The 20,521-nt window shown below is 36.2% G+C and overlaps 1 protein-coding gene across 1 annotated transcript in view; it reads left to right on the plus strand.

Moving 5' to 3' along the window:
- arhgap10 (Rho GTPase activating protein 10) overlaps positions 1-20,521 on the plus strand; it is a 56,375-nt gene that overhangs the window by 22,971 nt on the left and 12,883 nt on the right. Inside the window, exons 11-19 of the mRNA XM_023333792.1 lie at positions 644-725; positions 1,517-1,559; positions 1,645-1,713; positions 2,672-2,746; positions 6,804-6,888; positions 9,231-9,289; positions 11,201-11,306; positions 13,834-13,993; positions 17,212-17,353. Coding sequence (XP_023189560.1) covers positions 644-725; positions 1,517-1,559; positions 1,645-1,713; positions 2,672-2,746; positions 6,804-6,888; positions 9,231-9,289; positions 11,201-11,306; positions 13,834-13,993; positions 17,212-17,353 — 821 coding nt within the window. The remainder of the gene's footprint in view (positions 1-643; positions 726-1,516; positions 1,560-1,644; positions 1,714-2,671; positions 2,747-6,803; positions 6,889-9,230; positions 9,290-11,200; positions 11,307-13,833; positions 13,994-17,211; positions 17,354-20,521) is intronic.

A 20,521-nucleotide genomic window follows, 5' to 3' on the forward strand; every position in this document is an offset into this window, starting at 1 on the left:
TTGCTTGCATTGTGTTGTTGACTATGCAGAAATCCTGCATGCATGCATATCGAGCATGCATGTGGTGACAGTGGAGAGGATAGACTCCCCTTTAACAGGAAGAAAAATCCAGCAGAACTTGACTTTATTAAGTCAGAGCATATTCACAAAAAAGAAAGAGAAGAACTGATGTAGGAGCACTTAAGTTAAAGAAAAGTAAAAAGTTGATAGTAAGAGAGGGAGAGCAATTAATCTTGGATTGCAGAACATGTAATAGCAGGACTTCTCACCTGCAGTAACAGACACCCATTCAGTCAAACAACTTAATTGTGCCCAGCCTCCTTTCATACGATGAGCAATGCCCCTTATTTAGAATGGAAATTTGAGTGTGCGCATCAATTCTGACTGTCACGAATAATTTGATATCCATCTGGCCTTACATGATTATGGATGTCATAAACCAGTTGGAGAGTCTGAGAAGGCTTATGTTTGTAGTTACAGTAAATTCAAGGGGAATGTGTCCTTGGCAGCAAGTGTTTATTTTTGGCATGCATAATGCTAAGCACCCTGAATGTTTCATCCTGACACTTAAATAGCTGAGTGTCTTGCTGTACTGTAACTCAAAGACTATTTCTGATGCTAACGTGGCATGCCTCTCTCACAGGCCTGGGACGGTGCTCACTGTGCAGGCGCTGTCAGAGGATGACCACAAGCTTTGGATGCACGCCATGGGAGGGAAGGAACCTGTGAGTCAACCTCATGGTGTTATCATATACATCACACACATGCCACGTTTTATTCTGACAGAACAGACTTTTGTGGTTAACTTACTAGACAGACTTGTGATGCATTTTTATTTAAAAACATAGTTTTTTTTTTTTTTTTCCATCTAGCTCATTTCTACGCCCCTACAGCATTTAAATAAAGGGAAAAAAAATTTTTTGCAAGTAGTTCAAGAAAGTCAGAGTTTATACTCATAAACAACATTACAAAAAATGAAATAAATAAATGTAAAATCACAAATAAACTATAAAAGGCTTCCAGATACTTTTTTCTTTGCATAAATAATTAAGTATTGCCTAAAATATGTCACAACTCTTGATGTCCATTTGGATGGACATTCAACTTTTAAAAGGATCCTATTATTTAAAAAGGATTTTAAAATAACTTTAAATTTGTTGATCTGTTTATTTATTTAAGGATCTCCATTAGTCTACCATAAAAGAGACTATTGTTCTTGGGGTCCACACAACAAATCAAACTTTTACAAACCTTACAAAAAAACCCATGATGAAATACCTTAAGACAAACAAAATCAAAGCACAAAATTCAAATCAACCACCTCAAGAAACTGAATTTTAATTTTTACTAGCTTTAAGCTATAGTCGTCAAGATTAACAAAGCCGACCACTTAATATGTATCAATCTGTGTTAAGTGTGTGAATTTATATATATCATATGTCCACTTTTTGATGGGAATTACTAAAGAAGCATCAGTTATTTTTTTTCTATTAAAGAAAGTGTTTTTCTTTTTCAGATTGGTTGCTATCTTGGAAGAGCTCTCTCTAAGGAAAGAGGAAGTAAGTTTCTAGCAGCACAAGGTCTGAAGGCTTTAACAGTATACTAAATAAATATTCTTGAACTTTTCTTTTCCCTAACTTGTAGTCGATGCCCAGTTGGATGACGTGGGTTTAGGTTTTTTGAAGAACTCCATCACTGCAATAGAAACGAGAGGTGAGTACAAAATATTTATAATCATTACTTTAGGACAAGGGTGTCAAATTCCTGTCCTAAAGGACTTGTGTCGTGCACTCTTTTCATGTCCAAGTCCTGCTTATTACCTAATTATGAGATTCAGGTATTAACAGACGCATCTAAAAGTTGCAGCATGTCGGCCTTCGAAGACTGGAGTTTGACACCAGTGGTTTAAAGGCTTTCAGTTGGATAAATTTATCCATGGAAATCTGCATTAGTAATCAAGGGCAACAGTACCATTATCCAGCAAATGATTTATCAGAAAACAATTCAACTAACAGCTTAATAAATGCATTTAGATAAATATTATAAATGTTCATGTAAATGTTAGTAATTAATTAGTCCCAAAGTTCCAGAATTAGATAATCTGAAAAGTCAAATAGACCCCAGCATGTGATTGGTCACCCTGTCTTTAACATTTTAAACCCACCAACTTACTTTGATGGACCATTACATTAATCAAACATGTCCTGCATTAAAGTTTCCATTAATTATTTCCACATTTTATTGATGAATTGGTTTTTCTTAAATAATTGTAAGTCAATGTTCTTTTTTATGTATTTATTGTATGTATTTGAATCGTTTTATGTACCATACTTATTTCCTGAATAAAAACACTTTTGTGATTCATAATTAGTTGTCTGTGGATTGTCTCTCTTTGATAATTAGTTGTCTATGTAGTGTGTCTGTTTGTACACAAGGGGGCAGACCTTCTCCAACTATTAGAGAACATGAAGTGAGCAGGTGCTGCAGGCAGCTTGCCTTGTGGATGTACAAATTATGTAATTCATCTGTTTGAGATAGTTTTTTCTGATTCAGATTTTGTTTCAGTGAGCTTGTTTAAATCTCCTAATAGTATCATCAAGGATGACAAAAGATTAGTTTTTTAAGCATGTTTCTGCATCTTTTTATTGTTTTTATCCTTGTTACTCAATAGGTATTAATGACCAAGGTCTGTACAGAGTTGGGGGTGTAAGCTCCAAGGTCCAGAAACTACTCTCATTAATGATTGGTGAGTAACATCAAGCATTTTTCATCACTGTAGTCAACAGATGTATTTTTAAAAGGCTTTTAATGACATCTTTGTTTATTTTCAAGGAGTTAACCTGCCAATATAATTGATCTGTCTATTTGAGGTGATTGCAAAAAAATATGGCAACTATCTTAACTTATTTGTACCACTTCTCTAAATTGCAACAAATGTCAGAGTGATTCTTTGCCTTGCTAAGACATGTTACCACCCCCCATCACCTTTCCAAACACCCAGACACGGTCCGTCCAATTGGTATTCTTGAGCTTTTTTGGGTTTTGCTGCATCAACACACCACTAAGCCAGCTTCTCCCGTTCTCGTGGCAGGCTCATTCTGTCAGTTGCCTTTCTCAATCACCCTTATGTCTCTCGCTTGTCTGTATTCCCTTTCAACCAACTCCTTACCTTATCCTCTGTCCTTTCTATTGCTCTCTGTCGGCTCTGTGGTTTCCTGCTGTCTCCAGCAGACACCAGCTCACTTTCAGCTCTGTGTTCAGAATGACAACGAACTCAGGCAGCAGCCAGACTGTCTCAGCTTCCTCTCTCAAACCTTCTAGTCTGCCAACCTGCTGATTCATGCTGTAGACACCATTAACACTTTGCTGCAAAACTTTGAGAAGTTTTACAGCCTGATTATGGTGGAAGTTTTGAGCCTTAGTCTTGGCGTTCCACTGCAGCACAGATTATTGTGAGGGAAAGAAAAATACATGGTGTTTGCCCGTCTTCTCAAGAGATGCGTAAATAAACTTTGTATACATGAAGCAACTCCCATTGAGTGGGTGAAACAAGCTTTAGACCCTGAAGAAAGACTTGAGATTCTTCCACCATACTTCATTTCATCTCTTAGTCATAGATATGGCCACAGTCCAGTCAGCAAGGACACGCTGATTTATGAAAAAATCTTCTCCCGTCCTATTACAGTGCAAACAAAGAAAGCAGCCCCTATTGAATAACAGGCTGTAATATAGCAGGAAGAAAACTGTTAAAGTGAGCTTGAATCTGAATCTCTGGTTTAGACAGACTGGTAAACAGCAATATTTTACAGCATTTTTCTGTAAAAGTAGCTGAAATACAGGTTTTCTACAATGAACTGAAAAATAAAATGGAAATTTGATTCTTAAATTACAAAAAAGATGGGGTGTATAGATACATCCAGCTAAAGAAATGATAAATGATACATAGAACAAGAACAAGATACATAGTAGTAGTGTTGTTAGAAAAAAGTCTAGGTTTCATTATAATAATAGAATAAGCTCATTGGACATTTTATGAGGTACATCTTGTCTTCAAAATTTATCTAATTCATTACAGCACAGATTTGAGATGTTGGAAATATCTGAAAACTCATTTGAAATTGACATTTTAGAATCAGTTTCTGCAGATTTGTGCAGTGTAATTTGAACTTTGTGAGATGGTGTATTACATGTATTACATGTATTACATGTAATACTAGTAAAATAGTTGCTTTACTACTTTTTAAAAATAATAAAGCAATCACAATGCTACATTGAAAACATGAACGTCCTTTATTTTTTTAAAAAGGAATGTACTGAAATTCTCTGACCTTGTAAAATCTAAACCTATACACCTATACAAAAAAAAAAACATGAGCTTCCACACAATATTAAAAAATGTTTTGTGACAGAGAGAGGGGTTATAATTTAAGAGAAGGAAATTTTAAAACCAATGTGTGAGAACAACCAAATAGTACAGTAGACTGGTAAAAATGTTGTATAGGATGGGTGTCTTGAAAGGTTATTGTTTTAGTTAATGTTTGAAATAGTTGAGCATTGTATGACAGGAATGTGTGGTTTAAGTTTAATCTAATGTGGGAATATTTTAAGATGTAGGAGAGCAGCAGAAATTCATAATATGTTTTATCTTCTACCTGCTCTTTTTGAAAAAAGAACATTTAAAATAGGCAGGCCTATTTGTTTTAATTGTTTCTGTTCTTGTTTCTTATTTTTGGTAATAAATACATAAAATCCTACTCACTCCTGTCGTAAAGGAACATGGTTAGCAACAAGACAAAGGTATGCTGTAGCATTCAAACAAAGCTCCATTAATACAAAAACAGCCAGAGATTTGCCAGATAATAATCTCTTTACCATTACTCCACCATTATACCTAGAATGCTGCAGTTGCTGCGGATATATTGGCTGTACATTTGTGATGTGACTTTCTCAATCCAGCAGAACCAAAGATGCTCTTTTTTCAGATATGGTGACTGGAGATCACTGGATTGCAGTGATCTCATTTTAATGTTTAATAAACCAGTTTGAGGTAATTTGAGCTTTGTGAACTTGACTTTCTTCTAGTGAAATAGAAGATTGGTGCACCAGAGTAGAGTGTGGTGTCGAAGCCATGTTTAGTGCCAGGAAAATTTGTCCCGCACCATCACACCACCAGCACCCTGAACTGCTGATGCAAGGTGGGAGGGATCCATTCTTTCATGTTGTTTATGCCAAAGTCTGACCCTACCATCTGAATGGTGTAGCTGAAATCAAGACTCAACAGACCCAGCAACGTCTTCCCAATCTGTTATTGTCCGATTTTGATTAGCCTGTAGGAATTGTAGCCTTCATTTCCTGTTTGTAGAAGAGCGGGCGTGGTCTTTTGCTGCCTTGGTTGAAACAAGAGATTATTTGAGCTGCTGCATCTTTTCTATCACTTCAAACCAGTCTGCCCATCAGGCTCATGACACCAACAAGCCATTTTAGTTCGCATAACTGCTGCTTACAGGATGTGTTCTCTTGGCTGTGTGAAAACCCGAGTAGATCAGCAGATTCCTGTTCCTGTATGACACCAAAAACCCCACGCAATGTTCAAAGTTACTACAGTTTAATTTCTTTCCCAATCTGAAGTCTGTTTTGAATGTCAGCAGCTCATCTTTACCAGTTCTACATGCCTAAATACATCGAGTTGCTGCTGTTAGATTTGCTACCCAGTTCAGGTTTAATCAGTCCAAGAGTGATGCATTGGATGTAATTGGAAGAGAATTAAAGAGAATAAAATAGTCAGTTATAAGCGTTTTTAGAATTATTCAAAGTTTTCAACTTTATGTAGGTGGCTGTGGTCCAAATACTGGCCATCCTTTCTATCTAAAGTTGGACCATTTATTTGAAAATTGTATTCAAAAATGTTATTTTTGTTCATTAAATATCTTCTTCTTATGGTGTTAAGGGGCTTCATCTCTACAGTGGTTGTTCCCTTTAATTGTTCTCATTATGCTGAAGTCATCACATGGTACTTGTTACTTAATGTGAAATAATAACCAAGATGAATGCCATGGTTTGCTTCTGTACTGTACCTGGCATTGCTGCTCCATCTGTTTTTTGGGTTTTTTTTTTTTTTGAATACCTGGCCTGAGTGTAACAGGCAGGTCTATTAGTGCCAGAAGAGTCTGTGCAGACCCCATCAATCCTCAACACAGAGACACACTCGGCTTCAAATATTTATTTCCAGAAGTTGACATTAGACAGGTCATTTTTGTAGAGAGTGCAGCCAGAGAAACCCACAATCCTGCCTGCCTGCCTGCCTGCAGTGCATAGATGAAATAAGGAGAAAAAAACACACTACTATCAGGCCAACTTCCACCTGTCAGTGTGACTCAGGCCTCTATGCATGTTTTCTACTCAAAACACTTCACTGACTCATTGCTCTTCCACATCTCCTCTAATTTGTGAGAGCTTTCCTTACGTATGACTACAGCTCAGTGAAACTTCAGCACCACACACCTCTTAAGTCCCTGTGGAGCCAGCGAAGTAGTAAGGGATTAATTAAACTTATAATGAGTATAGAACTAGCCACTCTCTACAAAACTGCAACTTCTTTCTGCATCCACTGGGAATACAGCTGGTCCCCAGAGCTACCAACAATGCTTTTATCCTCAAATGACTAACAACATGTTCATATTTATTTTACTTATTTGAACGTTCTGGGCCGGCCACAAAATAGGCCACAGTAACTCACGTTGCAGAATACTTTTTTGTACTTTTCAGATAAATAAAAGTAAAGATTTGCTTAATGTTTTGTTTAGATGAGAAGAGTAACGAAATGGACCTATCAGCCAGTGAAGACTGGGATGTCAAGACGATAACAAGTGCACTAAAGCTCTATCTGAGGTAAGATTCAGTCATATGATATACAAATACAGGCTCATATATGTCTAAACGACCCAATTTATGCTTTTTAACGTATTCTGAATTTGAAAGTATACCAGGTGATGTTATGCTTGATGGTAAGTGGGATTTTTCATTCCTGTTACCTTTTAGGTTTTACAGGGATTAGCCTGAGTTAAGAGTCTTGTCCTCATTATGTCTCTCTGTGCTACTGTGATGTTTGCGCTCATCTAAAGCCTTAATTATAACCTTATTCCTTACATCACGTCGCTCTACTTGAATTTCTTCCTCAGCCTAAAAGTTCATCAGTTTTACTTTTGCCTGCAATTTTCCCATCCTTCAGAAACGGTGAAGCTGGAACAATTATCCCCCATTACGAGAATAAATCAACTCGCTTAAAATCTCCTTTCCCCTCCTTTTTATCTTGCCACAGAAATTAAATAAAACATTTTAAGGAGGTCCAAATGTAAAGAAACAAAGTCCATTTTGTGAGAATTTCTTGAAATTTCATAAAAGGCATAAAATGTACAGTATTCTGATATGTTGGAACCTGTTTGTTGCTTTTTGCCTTAGAGTCATCATATAAGGCTAGTAGAACAAATTTAAAATTTTAAGAGACAGCAATTAGCTCAGTAGACAGCAGAAAAGTGGCTCAGTATGGGCACATTTTCCTCCGTTTTAAAGATCACATCTGGTTTACAGGCAAAGAGTTGTTTTTACTGCACATGTAAGTTGTTTAAGCTTTATTTGGACTTCAGGGTGAACTGAACAAGGCCTAATAAATTCTTTCAAGTGAAATTTAGTTGGCACTTTATGCACTGTATCACATGAAAAGAAAGACCTTTGTAACTTGCCGCTCCTTTCTTTAAGGTAGCAGTTACAGTAGCGTCAAAGCAAGATGAGGTTTAGATAGCAGTGCATGAAGGCTTCATGTTTTAAAAAGCTACATAAATACTGTAAATGAAAATTATGCCACTCTGCTTTTATTTTTTTGCTCATGCTTACCCCTGCATTGTGATTTTAAAGGTATTTTAAAAGCACTATCAGTTTACAATCTTGTAATTTTACCGATATTGTTTATAGACTTCTAAGAATACAAGAAAATCCAGTTTCTGACGTTATCAATCTCTTTTTTTAACACGTCATTAGATAAGTTATTGTCACATTGTCCATCCCACAAATTACACACTTCGTCTAGGTTTATACTCAGCATAAATGGTTTACAATTCACAAAGATTCAAAATGTACTTCAACAATCTAAGGCAGTTTTATTTGTTCTTGAACGATGTAAGAGAAGCAAATCAGAGGCCTTGTTGGTCGAGGAAAATTAAAAATAATAAATGAGTTTTCACTCTGAACATCCAGGTGAGGTGTGTAAATGTCTTCTTCTGTTAATCAGGCATTTTTTCTTTTCTAATTTATATTGTAGCCTCAGTTTATGTAGCCAGGTTGGCCATGCAGGCATGTGTGTACAGGTTTGTTCAATTATAGCGAATTTTTGACCGCCCTCCCCGAATAAACCACTTTCTGAAGCTGCAAATTGCTTTTACAAGAAGTGAAATGAACCTCAGTTTTCCAGTCAGTTCTAGACTTTTGGTTGCTGATGATTCCAACCCAAGTATTCTTTCCTACAGTCATATGTTACCATTTTATTAAGTCATATTTTCTTCTAAGTTAAATTAAATTGCATTGTATTATCAAATAGTCATTTTTAGGGCTGTTCTAACCTACCAATAGTTAACAATTAGTTAATAATAATGTTTTATTATATTTATTATTATATTATTTTATAAATAATACTAAAGCTGGCTAATTAATCTGAAAGTTTAATTAACGTTTAAGCTATAATACTACTTCTACTACTAATAATATTAATATTCATAATAATAATGGAAATTCCATCTTTCTCCCTTATGCAGCAGTGCAATGATACTGCTGTTTTCCACTGGTGTATTTGCAGAGTATGACTAAGTTTTGTTGATATTGAGAATATGCTAAGAATTCAAACAAATTCCAAAGTGTTTTAAATACATATTTTTTTTAAAGCTCTAATTAAACCTGTATTGTTGCACCTGCTGGAGTAAAGCAGGTCTGATGCCTCAGTTTTCTCTTTAGCTAAATATTTTTGGCTGTAATCCAGCTGCGCTGTGAATGTACCTTCAGATGAACTTGGTTATATCAACCCGTGTACCTTGTAATTCCATCCCGTGGCTTAGTCACATTAATCACTGCTGTGTGCAGCCACTATAAAACAATGTGCCGGCTATTTCTGTCCCCTCTGCTCACTTCTTCTTTCCTTCTCCACCCCTCCCATCCCTCCTTACCCTCTCACTGTCTTGTTGAAGGAGCCTACCCGAGCCATTGATGACCTATGAACTTTATAAGGAGTTCATCAACCCAGCAAGTAAGTTTCAGCATACCAATTTCTTCACCCAGATGAAAACTATGTCTCAACAGAACAGCAGATTATGCACTATCTCTCAAAGTGACAAGATCAGGACAGATAATTTTACACATTTAATATGAAATATACAAGGGATCATTGGGTGATTATAAAACCTGCTGTTTCTGTAGCCAAACCCAGAATCGCAGAGGATTTGTGTAGTCCAGTCATCCAAGGCTGGCATATCTGATTACAGAGGCTAGAAGTTGATTCACTACAACACAGATGTGAAACAGTTCTCAGAAATTAGTTAGTTATATAACCGTGCTCCTCACAAATTCATCAGACTTACTTTGGTGTCCCCCAAGGCTCTATTTTAGGCCCCCTATTTTAATTTGCACATGCTGCCACTTGTTCATCAGGAGGCATTTAATGAGCTTCCACTGCTACACACAAATATCTTTGTATTTCCTAATGATCCCTGGGCAATAAATACAGTTTTTTTTTTTATTTTGTTTTGGATATAAACACCTTGATGGTAGAAAACTGTCTGCAGTTCACCCAGAACACAGCTCAAGGTTAAATCATTGGACATGAGGCTGAGAGAAATTAAAAATCCCTTTAGAAACTGGGTTCTTTCCAACCCAGCACTTAACTTTATTCCACATATCAAATGTATAATTAACACAACATGCTAGTTTTTAATTTTGCAAGGTTGTTGTTTTTAATTTCATACAGCACTTTGATTTATGATTAGTATAAAGGGTGCTTTAAAACGAAAAGTTAATAGATTTTATCCAAATATTGGTTCAGTGATTCATAGGAAAGCTACATGTTCTAATTAACATGTAAATTAATATGCAAATAAGGTATGCATATGAATTTATTTGATTTTATTCTATTTTTTAGATATTTTATATTGTCATATTTGACTTCAGAAGTTTACTTTATCAATCTAATTGTCCTGAAAATTAAAATTATTCATATTTTTCTATAACTTTTGTTAACAAAATCTGCATACCTTTTAAAACTTTTATAAATAAAGATGATAAGCTAATGGAGGTTTTAGATCGTAGTTGTCCAGTAACCTTCAGCTGTGAAAACTGTAGTTTTTCTCCCACCCACACAGCATAATTTTGCATGAATTGCCTTCAAATCGAGCCAAACTTGAGTCTTATTACAACAAGTGCTGTAATTGGATCAGGTTGATGTTTTTATCAGGCACTCGCAATGCCCTCATAACGATGGGAGGAAAAATGGATTAGCAATGAATTATTTATTTATTTTTCTTTTTTTTTGATGGATGACAGCATCCATAAGAAGCTTTTTTTTCCCCACATGTTTAAATCCTTGTCGTTCCCATAGTAATGATATTTAGTGTGTCTGTGTGCGCTGCAGCGTGGGTGTTCAGATGCTCACATGTGAGGAAATGTTTAAGACATGATCTTGGAGGTTTTTATGCAACCTTTTTTTAACACGATAGCGACAGCAGTGTAGAGCCGTCTCCCTCCTGCCAGCGATTTGGACTCTCCTGCCAAATTCAGAGAAGGTTCAGGTTCAACTCATTGCACCTCTTTGCTTGAACAGGAAGGCATCTTCTTGTAATCTGTAATCTTTCACACTAAGGGTGATCATTCCTAATACGGTGTTCTGAAAAGTCTGCTTCAATTTTAAGTATCTAGATGAATAAAAATAAACATACTTTTTTTTTGAAGTGATAAAACTTGCATTTTCTTCTCTCTGATTTATCTTCTTCAACTTCAGCTCAAAATCTGTTTGTGTACAGCTCAGATAAACTGAGTATTCAGCATTGAATCGCCTGTTTGAAGTGTAATATTTGATCTGAGCAGCTCTGGCTCTTTGCCACTTTAAAAATCCTTGTAGTTTAAAATGAGTGCGTGGCTGTTTTTTTTCTTCCTGCGTTTTGAATAGAGGGCGGCAGTCCCGAGTCTCGCATCCAAGCCATCCACCACTTGGTCCACAAACTACCGGAGAGGAACCGACAAGTCCTCGGGCTTCTCATGAAGCATCTGGCCAAGTGAGTGGTCATAGTTCACCCAATCTCCGCCTCCTCTCTCTCAGTTCTCTCTCATCTCTTCATGTCTGTCTCCTCGTTCTCACTCCACATGCTTTTTCTCTCCATCTCCCTCACTCCCACTCTCTTCACTCCCCCTTCCCTGCTGTCACTCCATCTCTTCCATGTCTGCTCACTGCTTGCTAACAAATTTGACTTTTTTTGCCTTTTCTTGGGCAATTTTCATGCAAGTTGCTTAAGGGGTGTAATTGTATCAGCTTATTGTACCTGTTTACCATGCCCATTTGTTGCCTCAGAAGAACAATAGTCAAAGTGGAGCTTTTATTTATTTATTTTTTTAATCAAAGATCATTATTTTCACCCCTGGCTGGCCCTCTATTATGAATCACTTATTTAGCATTTAGATAAAAGGAAAAGATTTAGGAAATGTTTGCCAACATTACAAGGTTTTACCTCAGCAAGCTTTTTATAAACTAAATATGAGCAAATTGAAGATAAGTAAATAATCCCTCTTCCCTGAGGCAGTAGAAATCTGGTGAGTCTTATTTCATTGAAACCCGCTGTAGAATCAGGCTCTAGTTTAGAAAAAAAAGTAAGGCAGCGCTATTGAAATTGAATTTGGATTATCCAGCGTGAAATTCTCCAGACTGGAGACTTGAATATTTTTCTAAAGTTGGCGTATGTGCATGTCCTGCAGGGGAAGGAAGCAAAGCCAGAATTTCACACTCATATCTGAAATGGTTGCAGAGATGTTATAAATGTGAGTGTCACCAATGTTTTTGTCTTCAAAGCCACTCTTTGAAGCTATTTAAACTGTCTCTCTTCAGCTGTGACACGCATCATCTTGTTTCGAGTGTGAAATCTCTTCACCGGTCTAGATAACTTGAATTTAAGGTTTATTTCCACTCCTATGACCATCTTGAAGTCCTAGTTTTGAACTGGATGTTCAAAGTGTCCGTATTACTTGAGCTTTTCCACATTTTTTCCTTTTACAACCACAAACTTTCATGAGTTTAGTAGGATTTTTGTGCAGCAGACCAACACAAAGTAGTGTAGTGCTGCTTGATTTTGTATTCATCTATCTTCTCTCTATCTGTAAAAAGAAAATCCAATGCAAACTATTTCCATTGGTGATCAAACAGCATAGAGACTAGCTGAAAATATTCACTTCTAGAATCTGCCCAGAAGACAAGTTGAAGTCAAATACTCAACAAATCTGACCTTAAGAAGATCAATAAAAGCAAAAATAATTGCTAAACACAAGTCAAATAATTGCTTCTGCAGTTTGCCACAAGACATGTAGTGTAAAGAGCAGGCGTGTGAAACAATGTTCTCTGGTCAGGTGAGACCATCCTTTAACATTTGGTAAACTTGGAAAATAGCATATACCAAATCACCCTGAATACGTCATTCCCACAGTCAAATATGGTGGTGACAGCATTATTATATGGGATTCTGTTCTGAAATAAGGTTGGGAATAGAGGTAAGAATTAATATAAAGATGGACCGAACTAAATACTGTAAATCCTGAAAGATATTTTCAAACTATCCAAATTACATAGAGAATCTGTGACAAAACTGGAAATTTGTTGGTGTCTTTTGGATCACCGTTAGTTGCAGTTCCCTGCATCTACTCTTCCTGGGGTCCACACTTTCTGCTTAAACAACTAAAATATATGGCATACATTGCAGAAACATATTCAAAACAAAAAAAAAACTTTAAAAAAAAAATAGAGGCCATAGATCAAAACAAATGAATTATACTATTTTGAAAAAATTCTACAAAAGAACATTGACTTCAATATGTTAAACAACCCATATATGGAAAAACATACACAAGTATATGATACAATATAAGATTAAGAAGGAGTAGTTTAGTTAGTAGTTTTTCTTGTAAATACCTTTTTGAAGCAGTTTTTCTTTCTTTTGCATCTCCAATATGTGTTCAGTTATGTGTTACATGTGAACATAACACTTAAAAGAATTTCTATGAATTTTTGGAAGTATAAATCTACCTTCTCTATATTCAAACTGAATCTGAGGTATTTTACAGAGAAGAATTGGCAAAATATTGGTTGGTTGAATAAAAACAAAAAAAAATGTATATTACACTTTTCAGATTTTTATTTGTAAAACAGATATTGTTTTCTTGCATGCATCATTGTTTTTGTATGCCACATAAAGTCCTCTCAAAAATTACTGAAGTTTGTAATTGTAACGGGATCAAACATAAAATAGGCAAAAGATATGACTTCATTAAAGCTGACCAGGGGTGTAGTCCTATCATTAGTAGAGTAGACATTTACACTTTTTATTTTTATGAATAAAACTCAGCCTCATGGTGCAGTTAGAATACATAACTGAGCAAAGTTCAATAATTTATTTCCTAATCTAATGATGTTGCTATTTGGTTGCAATTTGTTTCAATACACAAATTCTTCTCCTGCAGAGTTCTGTCTCTTATTTATGTGGCATAAAGTTGAATTGGGTTGTTGAGTTAAAATGTTAAAGTATCTTTCTTTTCCCTCAGCGTTGCAGCTCACAGCAAACAGAATCTGATGACCGTCGCCAACCTGGGCGTGGTGTTTGGTCCCACGCTAATGAGGCCGCAGGAGGAGACCGTCGCTGCCATCATGGATCTCAAGTTCCAAAACATTGTTGTGGAAATCCTCATTGAACACCATGAAAAGGTAGCACAGATTTATCATTTACTTAGAGCAGTTTTCACTTACAATAGCACCTTTTATATGGGATGTAACTTAAAACTTTGGTTTTGAAAATAACTATTTGATCCTTTTCTGATTTGAAAGGTTACCTCAAATGCAGTGATGTGAAAACGTGTTTCTCCCCTTTCTCATTTCCTAATTTTTTGCATGTTTTTCACACTTAAATGTTTCAGAACATTAAACCAATTTAAATATTAGTAATAGACAACACAAGTGTTTTTAAATGAAGGTGTTTATTATTAAAGGAGAAGGAAATTAGAAACCTGTATGGCCCTGGATGAAAAGTGATTATCCCCTCAACCTAATAACTGGTTTAGCCTCCCTTGGCAGCATCAGCTGCAGCCAAGTATTTGTGATAATTCCTGACTCGCCACCAGGTAGGGCTGTGTGTCTGAGTCAGACGGTTTCATGCCCAAATCAGGCTGAGTGACGTAAAGTCATACTATTTTAAACATCTAGGAGAATTCACCTTCTTAGGCACCGCTCAGCCTAAAGAGGCCAGTACTGAGATGGTTTTAGGCAAAATAATGCAAAACTAAACAAATTTACACAAAACTGTAAAAATTTGCACAGAAACATAAAGATAGTACCAAAGTAACCAATTTAGGCAGTTTTTCAGTTTGGGGATTAATTAAAACTTTAAACATCTCCATTCCTGACCCTTAGAGGGCGCTCTACCCTGTTCTCGAGGTCTTGACTTTCTCATCTGATCTCTCACCGACACTAAATATAGATAATTTGAAGTCTTCCTTCCCATTACCAGCTTCTGCATTGAAGAGTGTTATTGTTACCCATGACCCAGTAGTGCTAAAGGCAGGGTCTGTTCACTGATCAGATTTGTTTTTCATTCTGACTCTGCTGTCACCACTCAGGGCCAATCAAACTGACATGCTGCCTATTCCAGTCACCAGCCTGCTTCTTGATGCATCTCTTGTGGGAATGTTAGAATGGAAAAAAACGATTCTTTGGGTAGATGTTCTTTAGTAACATCATTAGGGTAAGGTCAAGGCTGTCTATGATAGATAAATACATTGATTGTAATTTGTATGCTACAAGGGCGCACGACAAATTGTCAGAATTGTGGCTGGGCAGTAAAAGATATAATACTTATTAATCTTACTGACATAAAAAAGTATTTTTTTCTGTTTTTGGATAAACAGACAATAAAACAATTGGGTCTTCATTTATTTCTAAGTGAGCAAACTTACAAAATCAGCAGGAGATCAAATAACTGCATCCCCCACTGTACGAAGCTACTATGAGACTTTGATTCATTCTGGCAGTGCAAAATTGTCTTCATAATTGTTTTTCAACTTGGCTCAAAGCTATTTTTACTGAAGGCAATGTGTCCTGTGAAACTCAAGATGAATAAAAAAATGCGGAAATATCAGGTGACAAACAGAAAGCTGCATGAGGCGGCTATGTTTACCACCTTTGTTGACATATAATTACTTGATACTGAAGGATAATGAAGGTGCAAGCAAAGCAAAAATATGTTTGGAAGTCTTGTTTTATTTTTATCATGTTAAGTTATTGCTGGTGACAAAGACAAATTACTTATTTGATCAGAAACCCAGATTATACGTGACTTTCCTCTCTCCTTTTGGCTGCAACAAAATCTTTCTGTTTTGAACAAATATTCAGGAAGTGAACATGAATTATGTCAAATTTTGTAAATTTTGTCTGATTCTGTGCAAATAATAAGTGATATAAATATTCTTCAGGCACAGCAGTAAGAAAGGTACCAATTGAAGTTCCTAAACATGCAAAACTTTTCAATCTGGCCATTAGGGGGAGCTCCAAGTGCTTAATCTTGGCTGCTACACCTGGTGTTCCAATAGTTTGATTAATGATCAGATAATTGTGTATATTTTCTGTATTTCTGAAATTCTCAGTCTTTCTGAATGCAATAATTTAAAAAAAATGTAGTTGTGACCCCCAAGAAAGCCATTAATCTGTTGTTCCTCAAAAGGAGATGATTTTGCGTCAAAGCAGGAAAGGTTCTGAGACTAGGTTTCTAATCTGTTAGGAGGAGCACTTCTTCCTTCACAGAATCGGATGAGAACCTGAGCTTTTAAAAGTTTTTTCTTCCTCCCCCTGCCTCTTGGTTCATTAAATTGAAGATATGCGTTGTGTATAATATTTTTACCCAAGCTCACAAATCCAAAATTGTTTGCAAGCCCCACAGAAGGCAGCTGAAAACCAGCAGGGTATATAAATGTGCTAAAGCATCAGCAGCCCTGTGTACGTATACAGCTCCACTCTGAATCTACCCAGTGTCCCCGACGCCAGCCTGGTGATAAAAGATGTAGTGTTAGAATGCAGCAAGAGCATTTTGGAAAGTACAGCATGTTGGAGCAGAGGAAAAGCTGAGCAGACAGACAGACAGGCATTAACTTTCCTCACAGCTGAATCCCACTCCAGACTGTTGATACCCCCAGATACCAACACTAGACTCTGTTTTACATTCACCTCCATCTGCAGAGCGAAGCAGCAGAAACTCTCAGCCATATCAGATTTCTCACTTCTTTTTTTTTCCTATCTGCCTCTTTTCTACAAACTTTCTCTCTCATGCCTTCCCCTCCTCTGCGTCTCTCTCGTTCACACTCCGTCTCGCTTTCTCCGCCACTTTCTCTCTCCTCCCTTCCCTCTGCACCTCCTTCTCCCCCCTCGTCTGTGATCCTTTCCGAGGCTCTGCTGAGACTTCCTCTCCTCTGTAGCCCTATTCTCTTTCAACTCCACATCTAAAGTTTATATGTAAACATGGTCCAGTGTAAACAGCCTGCACCACTTGGCCAACCTTTCTCAAGTAAAAAAGTGTGTTTATTTTATTTCTCGCTCTTTCAGAGAGTGGGTCAATTTCTCTGAGGGGAAAAGTCACCTTAACTTAGACCCAGATTTTTGAATAAGGTGTGATTTATGGTCTGTGTGGAGCTGCTCTTGTTTTCTCCTTTTTTTTAGGGAGAAATAAAATCTTCTTAAGAGCAGTATATATATTTTTTTGTCCAGTCAGTGTGCTGTACAACTTTTTCTGAGAGCTGTAAATACTTTTTCCCCATCTACCACAACAGAAAGACTGAGTTTTCAAACTTGTGAGGTCAGTTGAGGATGTGCTGCTGCTAATAGAGTCTCTGTGCGATGCATGTTGTTTGGTTAGATACTTACTCACTTGTGCATTGCAGATCTTCACAGATTCTCCAGAATTAAGCCCTCTATCACCTACTGGCCCAGTGTTATCTGCTCCCACAAGGCAGTCCAAGAAAGTGAGTCGACAGAATCGGCCCTTAGCCGTCTACAATCCACAAGTCCTTGACATTCAGAATGGTAAGAGATTTCTGAGGTTCTGTCTGTATCTTTTCACATTTCCTGGTTTGTTGGAGAGGTCATGAAGGGTCACTGCAAACATCACATCATATTTATCCAATTGCACACAGTATTGCATACAATAGCAAACATAAAGATGTATGCTTGTGGAATACACCAAGAATTTGTAACATTATGACAGCTTACATTGGTAGTGGCTGTAGCATAAACTGATTAATCAATTGTTTTTGGTTTTTAAAGATCTAATTTTTAAAAAATCTGGATTTTTTTCCCCCCACCAATGCTCTTCTTGATTTTCTATAGTTCAGATGGATGACAGCACATCCAAAGCCGCCATCTTGTTTGACAACCGCATTTTACATCTTCTATTTATTTTGATTTTGAATTCACTTCAACTTTACGACAAAGCATAACTGCTAAGTTTTGTTCGTTTGCCATGTTTTACATAAATAAAGTCAACTGACAGAGTTGAAATAACATGAGAATAAAGTGTTAATATTACCAGAATAAAGTCGTAATATTAGGAAAATGAAGTAGTAAATTTATAATAACGCCGACACAAAAAATTACTTGTCCAAGCTTTTCTGCTTAGAATTTTAAGACCTTCTTCTGGTAACATTGTGTCTTTATTGTGCTAATATTATGACTACATTCTTGTAACTAAATAAAAATTACCGTAGCCTGTCCCAAAAATGTACAAATGTTGTAAAACTCACAGATGGAATGACAGAAATAAAAGCTACTAGTTGAAAGTATTTTCTGAGAACAAAAAAAACAAAAACGATTAAAATCATAAATCAGACTTGGGAGGAAATAAATTGGAGGTTTTATTTTTAAGCTATATTGCCTTGCTCTAATGTAAAGGAAACAACTTTAATCATTTCGTTATTGTAGCACCTGTCAGTTGATGGACTATATTATGCAATAGTTCATCAGCGATGTATTAAAAGCAAGAAAAAATCTGGCTGCTGGATGAATGTCTGAAAAGCTTTATTTTAATGTTGTAAATTTATGTATTTAATCATGTAATTCTTTTTCTTGCAAATTTACAACTTTTTTGACATCAAAATCATCAAAAAGACATTAAACTTTTCTTGGCACAAGTCTTCTACTTTACCAATTATTTTTTAATGTACAATGGCCTTATTTTCAATCGCATTACAATCATAACAGTAGAAAAATCATTTAAAAAAAGAAAATAATTTACTAAAAGACAGCGTTTATTTGAGCTAGCAGCTAGCTGCGTTTCCCTTTCACTTCCTGTAAGCCTTAAAGTCACTCATTCAGGCCATTACACAGTGCCTACTACAAATAAGATACTAGTTACACATGACACACTAAACTCTGCCACCTCCTGTCTGTAATACCGTGTAGACATAATTGCATTTGTGGCCTTTACGTGCCCTTATGTACTAATGTTTTCCCCTCAAGTTTATTGAAACATGACACTATAAGAAGCTCCCACGGGGGGTTGCATCAGGAAAGCAGATCAACCGACCTGCTGACCCAAAATCTAGCTTCTGCAATTTCTGATCCAGGGTCAGTCGAATCCCTCTCCCCCTTGTCTGCAACACCAAAGGAGTCTAAATCTGCTTACCAGATTGCCTCTGTTTGTCTTCTTGCACAAGCTTTAGTGTGGCTTATTTTAATATCAGGAGATGGAAGGCATAATCCTTTTTTTAACCTTTGTGTTTTTTTATGTGGGTCCAACTTAATGAGGTCCAAATCAAATTTAAGGGTATTGAAAGGCTGAAGAGCAATGCATGCAGATGGCTATTTTTTTTTAAATCAACCTGCAACTATGTTGGTGGGGAGAGAACACACAGAGTGTGTAGAAGTGTATTTAGTTCACTGTTTGTGTCAGAAATACTTACAGTAGATAATGAATTTTGGAACAGCTAAGGCAAATATTTTATGTTGCAGTAGGTTATCAAACTGCATATTGTGTCTAAAAATCTGGTGAAATTTGTGCCACATGTTTTCCAGTGAGTGAAACTGTTTTGAATTATCAAAATGGAAACAAATTTGAAATGTTATCAAGTTTTATATTCACAACAAAACAAATTCAAATCATGCTACAATAAATAAATGAATAAATTATATCTCTTTTGACCAGATTAGACTGTTTAGTTATTTCTAGCATTTTTACTGGGTGTTACATTACATAGAGGTGCAATAATTTTGAAAACAACTAAAAAGTTCAAGAAGTGAGACTCATGTTCTATGCAAAGTGACATGTTTTATGTGGGAGCTAATACTACTTACATCTAACACAAAACAAAATATTATGTTTCTCAGGAACTGAAAATATTACAAAAAACCATTAAAATTAGCTTTTTAAAATATATTTTATAAATAAAAAGTTGAGTGGAAGGTGAAAGGTTTGAAGGTTTTCTTCATGAGGCCTGGAATGTTGCTGGAGTCGATTCTTTAAGATTCAACATTCACAGACTTTATGGACTACAATGCCTGAAAAAGACACAACATCAAGAGTCTTTTCTGCGCTTTGCAGAAAAAAGCCTGAACCTCAGTGGACCTAAGTTTTCTTTTCAAATAGTATAGTAATAAATTTTCCATTGTATTTTAAGATCAAAGTCTCGAAAGTTTGGTGGGAGAGTGGCGAGTCATAGAATCAAAGTTGCTTGAGTTATGGTGAGCGTTTTCCACTGTAAGTGATTGTGCACATCTTCACACTTCCTTCTGCTGAAGAGTTTTATTGAAATGTTAATTTAATTTTTCCAGCAGCACCATTTGACTGCCAAAAGTACCAATGCCTGCTTTATTGACCATGATATCACTCTGCTTGACTAGCCAGCAAACTGCTCCAACCTAAACCCCAAAGAGAATCTACTGGCTGCTGTTCAGAGCAGACGTGTGCAGCTTTTACACTCCACAGAGCCTTTTTTACCTTCACTTCAGCTAAATGAAGCTCATTTAGATTCATAAAGGACATGACCTGTTCAAAAAAGAAATATTTGATGATTTACTTGATATTTACTTTAGGAAAATAGGTTTCATTTTTAAAGAACCACCATTTATTTCTGTTCTTTGGTTTTAAAATGAAATGAAAAACATTTGCAAAACGGGGATGAACACATTTTCTTCAGTAGGATGTGGATATTTGTTGAAAATGTTACAAATGCAAATAATTTTTCACTCAATGGCAAC

Source organism: Xiphophorus maculatus, chromosome 5, assembly GCF_002775205.1.
Source record: "Xiphophorus maculatus strain JP 163 A chromosome 5, X_maculatus-5.0-male, whole genome shotgun sequence".
NCBI classification, from domain to species: Eukaryota; Metazoa; Chordata; class Actinopteri; order Cyprinodontiformes; family Poeciliidae; genus Xiphophorus; species Xiphophorus maculatus.